This window comes from Mytilus trossulus, chromosome 13 (genome assembly GCF_036588685.1).
Source record: "Mytilus trossulus isolate FHL-02 chromosome 13, PNRI_Mtr1.1.1.hap1, whole genome shotgun sequence".
Taxonomy (NCBI): Eukaryota; Metazoa; Mollusca; class Bivalvia; order Mytilida; family Mytilidae; genus Mytilus; species Mytilus trossulus.
Genome location: NC_086385.1, coordinates 597,221 through 611,917, shown reverse-complemented (window position 1 = coordinate 611,917; position 14,697 = coordinate 597,221). Strand labels below are relative to the sequence as shown.

The following is a 14,697-nucleotide window of genomic DNA, read 5'->3' as shown; positions in this document are numbered from 1 at the left end:
ACATAGAAAACTAAAGAATAAACAACACGAACCCCACCAAAAACTAGGGGTGATCTCAGGTGCTGCTCCGGAAAGGTCAGCAGATCCTGCTCCACATGCGGCACCCGTCGTGTTGCTTATGCGATTACAAATCCGGTAAATAGTCTAATTCGGTAGGTCAAATTCATGAAAGGGAAGGGGATTGTAGTTACGACGTAAGGAACATATCCGATATCATTTGTGAAACGGTTATTCCATAACGGTCAACCAACTCGTGATGGCGTCCGTAAAATTTACGAAGGGATGATTTCAACTTCACCATTTGGAACTATTGGTTTAATAGCTTCCTTGTGAGCAGTAACCCTCTATCAAGAAAATCATGATTTGAATTAACATAATCTCGTCCTCATTTGTATGTCGGTCTAATACAGAGCAGGTTCATATTCATATCAAATTAACATGATCCCGTCTTTATGTGTATGTCAGTCCAATTTAGAGGATGTTAATATACATATCAAATTAACATGATCTCATCCTCATGTGTATGTCGGTCTAGTACAGAGTAGATTCATATTCATTCAAATTAACATGTTCTCGTCTTTATTTGTATGTCAGTCTAGTTCAGAGCAGGTTCATATTCATAGCAAATTAACATGATCTCGTCCTCGTGTGTATGACAGTGTAGTACAGATCATATTTATAATCATATCAAATTAACAAGTTCTTGGCCTCATGTTTTTGTCAGTCAAGTTCACAGCAGGTTAATATTAATATAAAATAAACTAACAACGCCATGGCTAAATAAGAAAATAGACAAACAGACAAACAATAGTTCACAAAACACAACATAAGCAACATTGACCCAACCAAAAACTGGAAGTGATCTCAGGTGTCCCGGAAGGGTAAACAGATCCTGCTCCACACATTGCACCCGTCTTATTGCTTATGTTAATACAAACCCGGTAACAAGTCTAATTCGGTAGGTCTCATTATGTTGAAAGTGAAATTGTTTTGTGTGTGTGTGTGGTAGTGCGATGTGTTTTCTTTGATGTTCTCAACTCATGTCATTTTTAGAATCAACACAAAGAACAAAAAGAAAAAGGCACAAACATTTCGAGAAAAACAACACGTTTCCATTTTTTTTGAAAAACAAATACGGTAATACATTTGTACTATGTAGTCCCAACTAAAATGAGACTAAATTATATCAAAAGTAGGAAATTTTGAATAAACATTGACAGTAGCTCACTATCATATAAGGGTATAGATGAATGAAAGCGACATTAGCTCACTATCATATATGGGGATACATGAATTAATGCGACATAAGTTCACTATCATATATGGGGATACATGAATGAAAGCGACATAAGCTCACTATCATATATGGGGATACATGAATTAATGCGACATAAGTTCACTATCATATATGGGGATACATGAATGAAAGCGACGTTAGCTCACTATCATATATGGGGATACATGAATGAAAGCGACATTAGTTCACTGTCATATATGGGGATACATGAATACAAGCGACATTAGCTCACAGTCATATATGGGGATACATGAATTAATGCGACATAAGTTCACTATCATATATGGGGAAACATGAATGAAAGCGACATAAGTTCACTATCACTTATGGGGATACATGAATTAAAGCGACATTAGTTCACTATCATATATGGGAATACATGAATGAAAGCGACAGTAGCTCACTATCATATAGTGGGAACATGAATGAAAGCGACATAAGTTCACTATCATATATGGGGATTCATGAGTGAAAGCGACATAAGCACACTATCACATATGGGGATACATGAATAAAAGCGACATTAGTGCACTATCATATATGGGGATACATGAATGAAAGCGACATTAGTTCACTATCATATATGGGGATAAATGAATTAAAGCGAACACGAACTCCACCATTGAAGAGTAAGCAGACCCCCTTGAACTAGTGGCATCCGAAGTGTTCCTCAATCAAGTAATCACCCGGTGATCATTCCAATCCGTTCAAACAAAAATAGGATGAAAATAACACAAAAATACACTAAACTGTAATCATCTATTGGTTAAATTGTCAAACTAGTCTTACTGTTGCTATAACATTTAATAGTTTCCAAACGAATTTAAAACATCTCTTGATAATGTGATGTTTATGTCGGTTTTCCTGTAGTTGTTGATCATGTAAGTCCTAAACAAAGGAACGATTTATTCAAACAAAATTCCAATTTTCTGCAATATACTCATGGTAGTTTACACCAACTATGTTTTGGTTTAAGTGAGCATAACAAGTTGTGAATTGAATTTTTGCGCAGAGCATTGTCTGTAATTGACTCTTTTGCTTTTTGACGAATGCGTTTTCTTCTTCTACTACAGCAAAAGTAAAACTAATATTTACGACAAATTATCTACAAAGTAAAAAAGTATTAGCAAAATAACTTCACTCCAAGGTGAATTCAAAAAGGGAAGTCCATAAAATCTGACACAAAAAAGGTCAAACTTTGTGTATCAAAATAACGAATAGTAATTCATTCTCGTATTACTGACTTGGTGTTCCTCCCCATCCCCCCCTCCCAAAAAAAAGGTGAGTTTACCTCGTTTTGAATTTTTCGAAAAACGAAGGACTTTTTTATCCCAGGAATATATTACCTTAGTCGTATTTGGCACAACATTTAGGAATTTTGGGTCCACAATGCATTTCAACTTTTTTCTTGTTTGGATTTGTAATTATTGTGATCTGAATTTGTCAAGAAAAATTAAGACACGAGTCAGACTTTCAGACTTTTAGACCTTTGTAGTGTATGCTCCCAGAGCCTTTTCTTGATTGTCCTTGGAAATGACTAAGAAAATTTGTAAAACTCAGAATTGTCAATTAATTTAAGACACAATTAAAAATGTTCAAAATTTGTCAAGCCATACTGAGAAAAAAAAAAGAATGTTGAGAATATGTCGAGAAATTTCAAGACAGTATTCAAATGTCAGGAATTAGAAATTTTAAGACCATATTCAGAATGTCGAGAATATGTCGAGTAAATTTCATACAACTTTGATATTAATTAGAATTTGTCAAGAAAAATTAAGACACGAGTCACACTTTCAGACTTTTAGACCTTTGTAGTGTATGCTCCCAGAGCCTTTTCTTGATTGTCCTTGGAAATGACTAAGAAAATTTGTAAAACTCAGAATTGTCAATTAATTTAAGACACAATTAGAAATGTTCAAATTTGTCAAGCCATACTGAGAAAAAAAAAGAATGTCAAGAATATGTCGAGAAATTTCAAGACAGTATTCAAATGTCAGGAATTAGAAATTTTAAGACAATATTCAGAATGTCGAGAATATGTCGAGTAAATTTCATACAACTTTGATATTAATTAGAATTTGTCAAGAAAAATTAAGACACGAGTCAGACTTTCAGACTTGTAGACCTTTGTAGTGTATGCTCCCAGAGCCTTTTCTTGATTGTCCTTGGAAATGACTAAGAAAATTTGTAAAACTCAGAATTGTCAATTAATTTAAGACACAATTAAAAATGTTCAAAATTTGTCAAGCCATACGGAGAAAAAAAAAGAATGTTGAGAATATGTCGAGAAATTTCAAGACAGTATTCAAATGTCAGGAATTAGAAATTTTAAGACCATATTCAGAATGTCGAGAATATGTCGAGTAAATTTCATACAACTTTGATATTAATTAGAATTTGTCAAGAAAAATTAAGACACGAGTCAGACTTTCAGACTTTTAGACCTTTGTAGTGTATGCTCCCAGAGCCTTTTCTTGATTGTCCTTGGAAATGACTAAGAAAATTTGTAAAACTCAGAATTGTCAATTAATTTAAGACACAATTAAAAATGTTCAAATTTGTCAAGCCATACTGAGAAAAAAAAAGAATGTCAAGAATATGTCGAGAAATTTCAAGACAGTATTCAAATGTCAGGAATTAGAAATTTTAAGACAATATTCAGAATGTCGAGAATATGTCGAGTAAATTTCATACAACTTTGATATTAATTAGAATTTGTCAAGAAAAATTAAGACACGAGTCAGACTTTCAGACTTGTAGACCTTTGTAGTGTATGCTCCCAGAGCCTTTTCTTGATTTTCCTTGGAAATGACTAAGAAAATTTGTAAAACTCAGAATTGTCAATTAATTTAAGACACAATTAAAAATGTTCAAAATTTGTCAAGCCATACTAAGAAAGAAAAAAAATAATGTCGAGAATATGTCGAGAAATTTCAAGACAGTATTCAAATGTCAGGAATTAGAAATTTTAAGACCATATTCAGAATGTCAAGAATATGTCGAGTAAATTTCATACAACTTTGATATTAATTAGAATTTGTCAAGAAAAATTAAGACACGAGTCAGACTTTCAGACTTTTAGACCTTTGTAGTGTATGCTCCGAGAGCCTTTCTTGGTTGTCCTTGGAAATGACTAAGAAAATTTGTAAAACTCAGAATTGTCAATTTATTTAAGACACAATTAAAAATGTTCAAAATTTGTCAAGCCATACTGAGAAAAAAAAATTAATGTCGAGAATATGTCGAGAAATTTCAAGACAGTATTCAAATGTCAGGAATTAGAAATTTTAAGACCATATTCAGAATGTCGAGAATATGTCGAGTAAATTTCATACAACTTTGATATTAATTAGAATTTGTCAAGAAAAATTAAGACACGAGTCAGACTTTCAGACTTTTAGACCTATGTAGTGTATGCTCCCAGAGCCTTTTCTTGATTGTCCTTGGAAATGACTAAGAAAATTTGTAAAACTCAGAATTGTCAATTAATTTAAGACACAATTAAAAATGTTTAAAATTTGTCAAGCCATACTGAGAAAAAAAAGAATGTCGAGAATATGTCGAGAAATTTGAAGACAGTATTCAAATGTCAGGAATTAGAAATTTTAAGACCATATTCAGAATGTCGAAAATATGTCGAGTAAATTTCATACAACTTTGATATTAATTAGAATTTGTCAAGAAAAATTAAGACACGAGTCAGACTTTCAGACTTTTAGACCTTTGTAGTGTATGCTCCCAGAGCCTTTTCTTGATTGTCCTTGGAAATGACTAAGAAAATTTGTAAAACTCAGAATTGTCAATTAATTTAAGACACAATTAAAAATGTTCAAAATTTGTCAAGCCATACTGAGAAAAAAAAAGAATGTTGAGAATATGTCGAGAAATTTCAAGACAGTATTCAAATGTCAGGAATTAGAAATTTTAAGACCATATTCAGAATGTCGAGAATATGTCGAGTAAATTTCATACAACTTTGATATTAATTAGAATTTGTCAAGAAAAATTAAGACACGAGTCAGACTTTCAGACTTTTAGACCTTTGTAGTGTATGCTCCCAGAGCCTTTTCTTGATTGTCCTTGGAAATGACTAAGAAAATTTGTAAAACTCAGAATTGTCAATTAATTTAAGACACAATTAAAAATGTTCAAATTTGTCAAGCCATACTGAGAAAAAAAAAGAATGTCAAGAATATGTCGAGAAATTTCAAGACAGTATTCAAATGTCAGGAATTAGAAATTTTAAGACAATATTCAGAATGTCGAGAATATGTCGAGTAAATTTCATACAACTTTGATATTAATTAGAATTTGTCAAGAAAAATTAAGACACGAGTCAGACTTTCAGACTTGTAGACCTTTGTAGTGTATGCTCCCAGAGCCTTTTCTTGATTTTCCTTGGAAATGACTAAGAAAATTTGTAAAACTCAGAATTGTCAATTAATTTAAGACACAATTAAAAATGTTCAAAATTTGTCAAGCCATACTAAGAAAGAAAAAAAATAATGTCGAGAATATGTCGAGAAATTTCAAGACAGTATTCAAATGTCAGGAATTAGAAATTTTAAGACCATATTCAGAATGTCAAGAATATGTCGAGTAAATTTCATACAACTTTGATATTAATTAGAATTTGTCAAGAAAAATTAAGACACGAGTCAGACTTTCAGACTTTTAGACCTTTGTAGTGTATGCTCCGAGAGCCTTTCTTGATTGTCCTTGGAAATGACTAAGAAAATTTGTAAAACTCAGAATTGTCAATTTATTTAAGACACAATTAAAAATGTTCAAAATTTGTCAAGCCATACTGAGAAAAAAAAATTAATGTCGAGAATATGTCGAGAAATTTCAAGACAGTATTCAAATGTCAGGAATTAGAAATTTTAAGACCATATTCAGAATGTCGAGAATATGTCGAGTAAATTTCATACAACTTTGATATTAATTAGAATTTGTCAAGAAAAATTAAGACACGAGTCAGACTTTCAGACTTTTAGACCTATGTAGTGTATGCTCCCAGAGCCTTTTCTTGATTGTCCTTGGAAATGACTAAGAAAATTTGTAAAACTCAGAATTGTCAATTAATTTAAGACACAATTAAAAATGTTCAAAATTTGTCAAGCCATACTGAGAAAAAAAAGAATGTCGAGAATATGTCGAGAAATTTGAAGACAGTATTCAAATGTCAGGAATTAGAAATTTTAAGACCATATTCAGAATGTCGAAAATATGTCGAGTAAATTTCATACAACTTTGATATTAATTAGAATTTGTCAAGAAAAATTAAGACACGAGTCAGACTTTCAGACTTTTAGACCTTTGTAGTGTATGCTCCCAGAGCCTTTTCTTGATTGTCCTTGGAAATGACTAAGAAAATTTGTAAAACTCAGAATTGTCAATTAATTTAAGACACAATTAAAAATGTTCAAATTTGTCAAGCCATACTGAGAAAAAAAAAATGTCAAGAATATGTCGAGAAATTTCAAGACAGTATTCAAATGTCAGGAATTAGAAATTTTAAGACAATATTCAGAATGTCGAGAATATGTCGAGTAAATTTCATACAACTTTGATATTAATTAGAATTTGTCAAGAAAAATTAAGACACGAGTCAGACTTTCAGACTTGTAGACCTTTGTAGTGTATGCTCCCAGAGCCTTTTCTTGATTGTCCTTGGAAATGACTAAGAAAATTTGTAAAACTCAGAATTGTCAATTAATTTAAGACACAATTAAAAATGTTCAAAATTTGTCAAGCCATACTGAGAAAAAAAAGAATGTCGAGAATATGTCGAGAAATTTGAAGACAGTATTCAAATGTCAGGAATTAGAAATTTTAAGACCATATTCAGAATGTCGAAAATATGTCGAGTAAATTTCATACAACTTTGATATTAATTAGAATTTGTCAAGAAAAATTAAGACACGAGTCAGACTTTCAGACTTTTAGACCTTTGTAGTGTATGCTCCCAGAGCCTTTTCTTGATTGTCCTTGGAAATGACTAAGAAAATTTGTAAAACTCAGAATTGTCAATTAATTTAAGACACAATTAAAAATGTTCAAATTTGTCAAGCCATACTGAGAAAAAAAAAATGTCAAGAATATGTCGAGAAATTTCAAGACAGTATTCAAATGTCAGGAATTAGAAATTTTAAGACAATATTCAGAATGTCGAGAATATGTCGAGTAAATTTCATACAACTTTGATATTAATTAGAATTTGTCAAGAAAAATTAAGACACGAGTCAGACTTTCAGACTTTTAGACCTTTGTAGTGTATGCTCCGAGAGCCTTTCTTGATTGTCCTTGGAAATGACTAAGAAAATTTGTAAAACTCAGAATTGTCAATTAATTTAAGACACAATTAAAAATGTTTAAAATTTGTCAAGCCATACTGAGAAAAAAAAGAATGTCGAGAATATGTCGAGAAATTTCAAGACAGTATTCAAATGTCAGGAATTAGAAATTTTAAGACCATATTCAGAATGTCGAGAATATGTCGAGTAAATTTCATACAACTTTGATATTAATTAGAATTTGTCAAGAAAAATTAAGACACGAGTCAGACTTTCAGACTTTTAGACCTTTGTAGTGTATGCTCCCAGAGCCTTTTCTTGATTGTCCTTGGAAATGACTAAGAAAATTTGTAAAACTCAGAATTGTCAATTAATTTAAGACACAATTAAAAATGTTCAAAATTTGTCAAGCCATACTACGAAAAAAAAAAAGAATGTCAAGAATATGTCGAGAAATTTCAAGACAGTATTCAAATGTCAGGAATTAGAAATTTTAAGACCATATTCAGAATGTCGAGAATATGTCGAGTAAATTTCATACAACTTTGATATTAATTAGATTTTGTCAAGAAAAATTAAGACACGAGTCAAACTTTCAGACTTTTAGACCTTTGTAGTGTATGCTCCCAGAGCCTTTTCTTGATTGTCCTTGGAAATGACTAAGAAAATTGGTAAAATTCAGAATTGTCAATTAATTTAAGACACAATTAAAAATGTTCAAAATTTGTCAAGCCATACTGAGAAAAAAAAAGAATGTCGAGAATATGTCGAGAAATTTCAAGACAGTATTCAAATGTCAGGAATTAGAAATTTTAAGACCATATTCAGAATGTCGAGAATATGTCGAGTAAATCTCATACAACTTTGATATTAATTACAATTTATGAAGTAAAATTAAGACACGAGTCAGACTTTCAGACTTTTAGACTTTTGTAGTGTATGCTCCCAGAGCCTTTTCTTGATTGTCCTTGGAAATGACTAAAAAAACTAAATGTTGAATTACATACATTAGGCAACATGGACACTCGTCTGCAGCATCTTTTAATTTCAAACGAAAGTAATCAGGTTTTTATATTACCTTGATGATACATTTGGTATAGGTGTTCGTATTTGTATATCTTTATGACTTCAAGGGAATGCAGAGCAATGGATATATTATGTTACAATCACGGAGTTGTTTCTGAAGTTAATTGAACCATTCATAAATATATAGTAAGTTATGTACATCATTGACCTTGACTAAACTTCATTAGTTTGACTTTACAGAGAGTATCCGAACTGAAGCGTAAGATATACATTGACGAAACTTTTCAGAATTGTTTCCCTCTAAATAACGGTATGTACATAGTAAAAATAATTTTTCAAAATTAGATTGCAAAAAGTACCAAGATATATTATGAATATTAAGCAGACTATACTGAAATCTCTAGAATAGTATCTATTTACTACAAAAACTATGTACAATCTAGTGTGCGGGAATTTCTCGTTACATTGCAGAGCTGTTGGTGACCTTCTGCTGTTGTTTTTTTCTATGGTCGGGTTGTTGTCTATTTGACACATTCCTCATTCCCATTCTCAATTTCCTGCTCATCATATCGAATGACCTTACTGTCGGATGACCGAAGTCAAGGTCATAGTATTTCTATTATCTAGGCATTTTTGGAATTGTTGTTTACTGTTTGTTTGACGGTAAACCGTTATGTTAATGAACAGCAATTGATATTTCATGTTATAATCAATGGACGAATTTTGCTCTTGATTTATACCATCTTGGTAACAATATCTACATCTAGGTTTTCTACATCCCCCGGCTTTCAATATGTTTTGGTTTAAGCGTTCCTGTCGAAAACAAAATCAGAAAAGTGCTTCGGATAAACGAAATTAACAAAGTGTTATTTTCATTTACCCATGGGTGAACTATTGCTATTTTACAAAAGGACAAATACGTTGTCATATACATTAATATTAATGGTTGGTATTATGATGCAATGTGGCATTTAGTGATCTCAATAAGATAAACATGTCATTAATGGTATTAAAAACAAGTAAAATAACAACATTTGATATATACACATCTATCTGTGTTTGAGATGTTTTAAGTTTAGAGTTTGATATAAAGGGGACTAAATACAATATTGAGCTGTATATCTTCCGTTCACTCAAAACAACAGTTTCCGTCCAAACAAATGATGACTAAATTAGACTCCGATGACACAGTATCGTTTGTTGTCCATGGGATTTATATCGTCATGGAAATAGGATCATTAGGACATTAGGATAACGTATTTACCTTTTCACTTTTGTTATAAGATAGTTGATAAAGCTTTCAGATGTGCGTATCGAAAATTCGATGAGTATTCGTATTTAAAATCAATATCAGCCAATATAATAATGAGTGGTTTAGATAATTTTTTTGTTGACTTGGACAAATATTTACTGGGTATGTTCCGTGCTAGTTCTGTTATATCCTATGTTTCAATGCTAATGAACATCATCATATTTGTTATTCTCTGTCGTAAAAATTTGCGTTCACCTGCTACAATACTTCTGCAGGGTTTAGCAGCAGCTGATATATTAACGGCGATTTCATGTTATGGGTTACAACTAATATTTCAGTCACAATATGTTTGTAATTTGGAAGTTTACTATGACTTTGAAGCTTACACGTGTTATTTACCATATCCGTATTGTTCTATTTCTCCTCATCTCTCTATAATATCCTTCACATTCCACAATGTATCAACAATGCTCACAACATGTCTCGGGATACAGAAAGTCATAGCCATTCTCTTTCCCGTTTGGACTAAAAATGAGCTGACAAAACAAAAAGCCGTAACATGTTGTGCTATGTGCTTCGTATTGTCCATAGCAATAGGTATTCCACGACATTTCAGCATTTGGTCTGAGAAATACAAGTATCACGATGGCACAGACATTTGTATTGTTAATGCCGGAGGTGACAATATATTAGAATACTCCTCTGTAACATATCTCCTGATGCAAACCGTTCTTTTGACAAGCTGTTGTCTGGTCATGCTGATATCTACAATATTCATCGTCTACAAGTTAATCACTAACAAGTTCAGGGGTCGGATGACAGAACAAAGAAGTCAAGAAAGAAGATCAGTTGCAATGATCATTGCAGTTCTTATTGTGTTCTTCATTACAGAAGTTCCAAAAGTAATTGTGTTCGTATGTTGGTGTTTATATCATTTTAATAACCCCGGGGATAATGTTTTAACCAGTAATAGCAAATGGGTGATACACAGCTTCGAGCAACAGATGGCAGGACGTTTGACTTATTTCTTATATCCAAATATAATAAATAGCGAATTTGTTTACTACTTTAACATCGCTACTTGGTTTATGGAAGGTATAAAACTTTTTACAATTATTGGGTGTATGTCAAATTTTATCATCTACATTATGATGTCAACAAAAATGAGGAAAGAAATCGTTTTGCTCCTAAAAGAAATAATTACCCACTGTACACTCAAGGATCAAATTCACCAAAAAAGGAAAAATCCACATGGTAGAACACAGCCAACAGACAGGACAGCGATGACAACAACGGAAAAATCAGGGAAAATCAGGGCAAATGAGATAGTGATGAATATGATGGAACAACAAGGACAAAGCCGTACACATGAGGTACAGATGAGTATGATGGAACAACCAGGAAACAGCCGTAAACATGTGGTACAGATGAATACAATGGAACAACTAGGAAAAAGCCGAACATATGAGGATGTGATGAATACGTTAAAACAACCAGGACAAAGCCGTACACATGAGGTACAGATGAATACGATGGAACAACCAGGACAAAGCCGTACACATGAGGAAGAGATGAATACGATAGAACAACCAGGACAAAGCCGTACACATGAGGAAGAGATAAATACGATGGAACAACCAGGACAAAGCCGTACACATGAGGAAGAGATGAATACGATGGAACAACTAGGACAAAGCCGTACACATGAGGAAGAGATGAATACGATGGAACAACCAGGACAAAGCCGTACACATGAGGAAGAGATGAATACGATAGAACAACCAGGAAAAAGCCGTACACACGAGATAGATATGAATACGTTAGAACAAGCAGGACAAAGCCGTACACATGAGGTAGTGATGGATACCTCAAAACAACCGGGACAAAGCCGTACACATGAGGTAGAGATGAATACGATGGAACACCCAGGACAAAGCCGTACACACGAAGTAGAGATGAAAACGTTAGAACAACCAGGACAAAGCCGTCCACATGAGGTAGAGATGAATACGATTGAACAACCAGGAAACATCCGTACACATGAGGTACAGATGACTACGATAGAACAACCAGGACAAAGCCGTACACATGAAGTAGAGATAAATACGATAGAGCACGCAGGACAAAGCCGTACATATGAGGTAGACATGAATGCGATAGAACACGCAGGACAAATTCATACTCATGATGTAGACATGAATACGATAGAACACCCAGGACAAAGTCAAACTCATGATGTAGACATGAATACGATAGAACAACCAGACAAAGCCGTACAAATGAGAAAGTAACGATAACAGAAAAGGATAACGTTCTGCTTTATTGGTAAATTTATACATTTAGTATCCTTTAATTCGTAATTTTGTTCATTACTTATTAATATGTCCCGATATGAAGTTTGTTTATGTTATAATTCCACGTTGAAAATTCGGGTAAATGAGTTTGGCTGTGACTTTTATGTACCTTTAAACATCAAGCTTTTAAAATATTTACGTTTTTACTTAACACATTCATTTGAACATATAATGGTTCTTAATAAGAAGCAAAAACAATATATTGTATATTGAAAGGCGTTTCAAACAAACGACAAATATATATACACTCTATTGACAATGACCATCATGAATGCTGTACGGTATTCATCTTCATTTTAATTATTTTCATTATGAAACTAGACAAATTTAAACCATCATATAGATTTAAAAAATAAATCAATAAATACAATAAATATAACATCCTTTCATTTAATTCATTCGTTCCGTTTTCATTTATTTTTCTTGAGGTTACTCAAATCCCGAATCCACCACCGATACCCGCCACTGTGATAGCAATGCACGGTTAGGAGCTTGGGTCGCTTGGCTACAGAAAAAACGAGTTAGACTTAACGTGCAAGTATTTTCAGAAGGTCTATGGTATAGAGTTACACAAGAGAGACAACAAATACCAAAGGAACAGTTTAACTAATAAATCTAAAACAAACTGACAACACCATGGCTAAAAAATTAAAAAGACAAACAGACAAACAATAGTACACATGATACAACATTGAAAACTAAAGAATTAACAACACGAACCCAAACATGACAAATTAAGGAATTGTTGTTTCCTGTTTGCTTACTGGTATGACATAATGTTAATGAACAGCAATGGATATTTCATGGTAAAATCAATAGACGAGCTTTGCTCTAGATTTATACCATTTTTGGTTACATGATCTACATCTAGATTTTCTACATCCCCGACTTTCAATATGTTTTGATTTAAGCGTTCCTGTCGAAAGTAAGAAAGTGCTTCTGATAAACGAAATTAACCAAGTGTCATTTTCATTTACCCATGGGTAAACTATTGTTGCGTTACAAAAGGACAAATTAGTTGTCATATACAATAATACTAGTGGTTGGTATTATGTTGAAATGTGGCATTTAGTGATCTCACCAAGATATACATGTAAAGAATGGTATTAAAAATTGACACATTGATTCTATAATCGGTGAAACTTACCGACTTCGTTTTTGGTGTTTTTTTAGATATCCGCCATTGAAATGTTGATCCGTAAAGTTACATGAGTTGAGAACAATTAAAATAAATGATGAATAAATTGATTTAAGAAAAAGTGTCCTTCATAAACGTATCATTTATAGATTAATGTCAAAAACATTTATGCGCCCTTTTTTCATTTGATTAAACCATGAAGGAAAAAGTTGAATACGTTGATGACATTTTTATTTCAACGACATTAAACACTGAACGAAGATGAATACAAAAAAACTATATATAAGGATGTCTTAATTTCGCTTCATGAGATGGGCGAAATATACCGAAATTAACAGTCTCAAACTCGTAGAACGAGGATAAACTGACAACGCCATGGCGTAAAAATAAAAAGACAAACAGACAAATAATAATACAAAAAAATACAACATAGAAAACTAAAGACTAAGCAACACCAACCCCACAAACAACTTCTTATGATCACAATTGCTCCGGCAGGGTAAGGAAATCCTTCTCCACAAGTGGCAACGTCGTGTTAAAATTGAGGCTAGTATAAAGCAAAAAACCGAAATCGATAATTATAATGACTTCAACTTCTAAATTACCAGTGAGCCTTTAACGACTAGTTAAGGTCTTTGTGTTTGCAAATACAAATACGATAGATCAACATACAAGTTAACATGATACAGGTAGTCAAATGTAGTTTTTGAATTACTTTTTTTTTAAAGTTGGCATTATGTTACTTATATCTGGGAAATAGATTTTTCAAAGAAATTATGCACTTTAAATTATTGATAATTTCATCACTCTTACAGTGGGAAAGCCACGGATCAGTTCTGCGCCTCCTTCCATATGACATAACGGCCATAAAATCAAGGGCGACAATCGCGATTTTTACATAGACGGCGACAGTATCGCGCCATCTCGGTAATTTGTTTACATCGTGTACGTGTGATTTTTCTAGAAATTTATTATTAAAGACAATTAAACTTGTGTCATTTCATACAGTGGGCTAAAAACATCTGGTGTCACACTCTTTGAAAAGATCGTGTAATTTACTTATGGGTATTTGACCCAGTTAACATAATAATGGATATCTACCATTGTTTTTAAGTAGTTTTAAGGTTTTCGGAAGCGGTATAGATGTTCCTGTGTTCGTTTAAAAAAACTTCCAACCTGTTTGTTCTACATATTGTATACCACACTTTGGGTATGTTCATGTAACCAGATAAATGAGACTTTGGGTTTTCTATGTTATGTCACAGGAAAAGGAAAGCGAAAAAGCTCTCCCGTTCACTGTTGACCTTATAGTATTATTAGAAGATAATCTAGAA

The 14,697-nt window shown here is 32.6% G+C and overlaps 1 protein-coding gene across 1 annotated transcript; it reads left to right on the top strand.

The window, feature by feature from the left end:
• Nucleotides 1-11,034: 11,034 nt before the first annotated feature.
• Nucleotides 11,035-12,162, top strand: LOC134695282 (uncharacterized). The gene has a single exon (XM_063556502.1). The coding sequence runs from the start codon at nucleotides 11,035-11,037 to the stop codon at nucleotides 12,160-12,162; it is 1,128 nt and encodes a 375-aa protein (XP_063412572.1).
• Nucleotides 12,163-14,697: the final 2,535 nt, after the last annotated feature.

What these genes read in the sequence shown, in the direction of transcription:
- LOC134695282 (XM_063556502.1), top strand. Translation starts at nt 11,035, where the DNA reads ATGAGGAAAGAAATCGTTTTGCTCCTAAAAGAAATAATTACCCACTGT.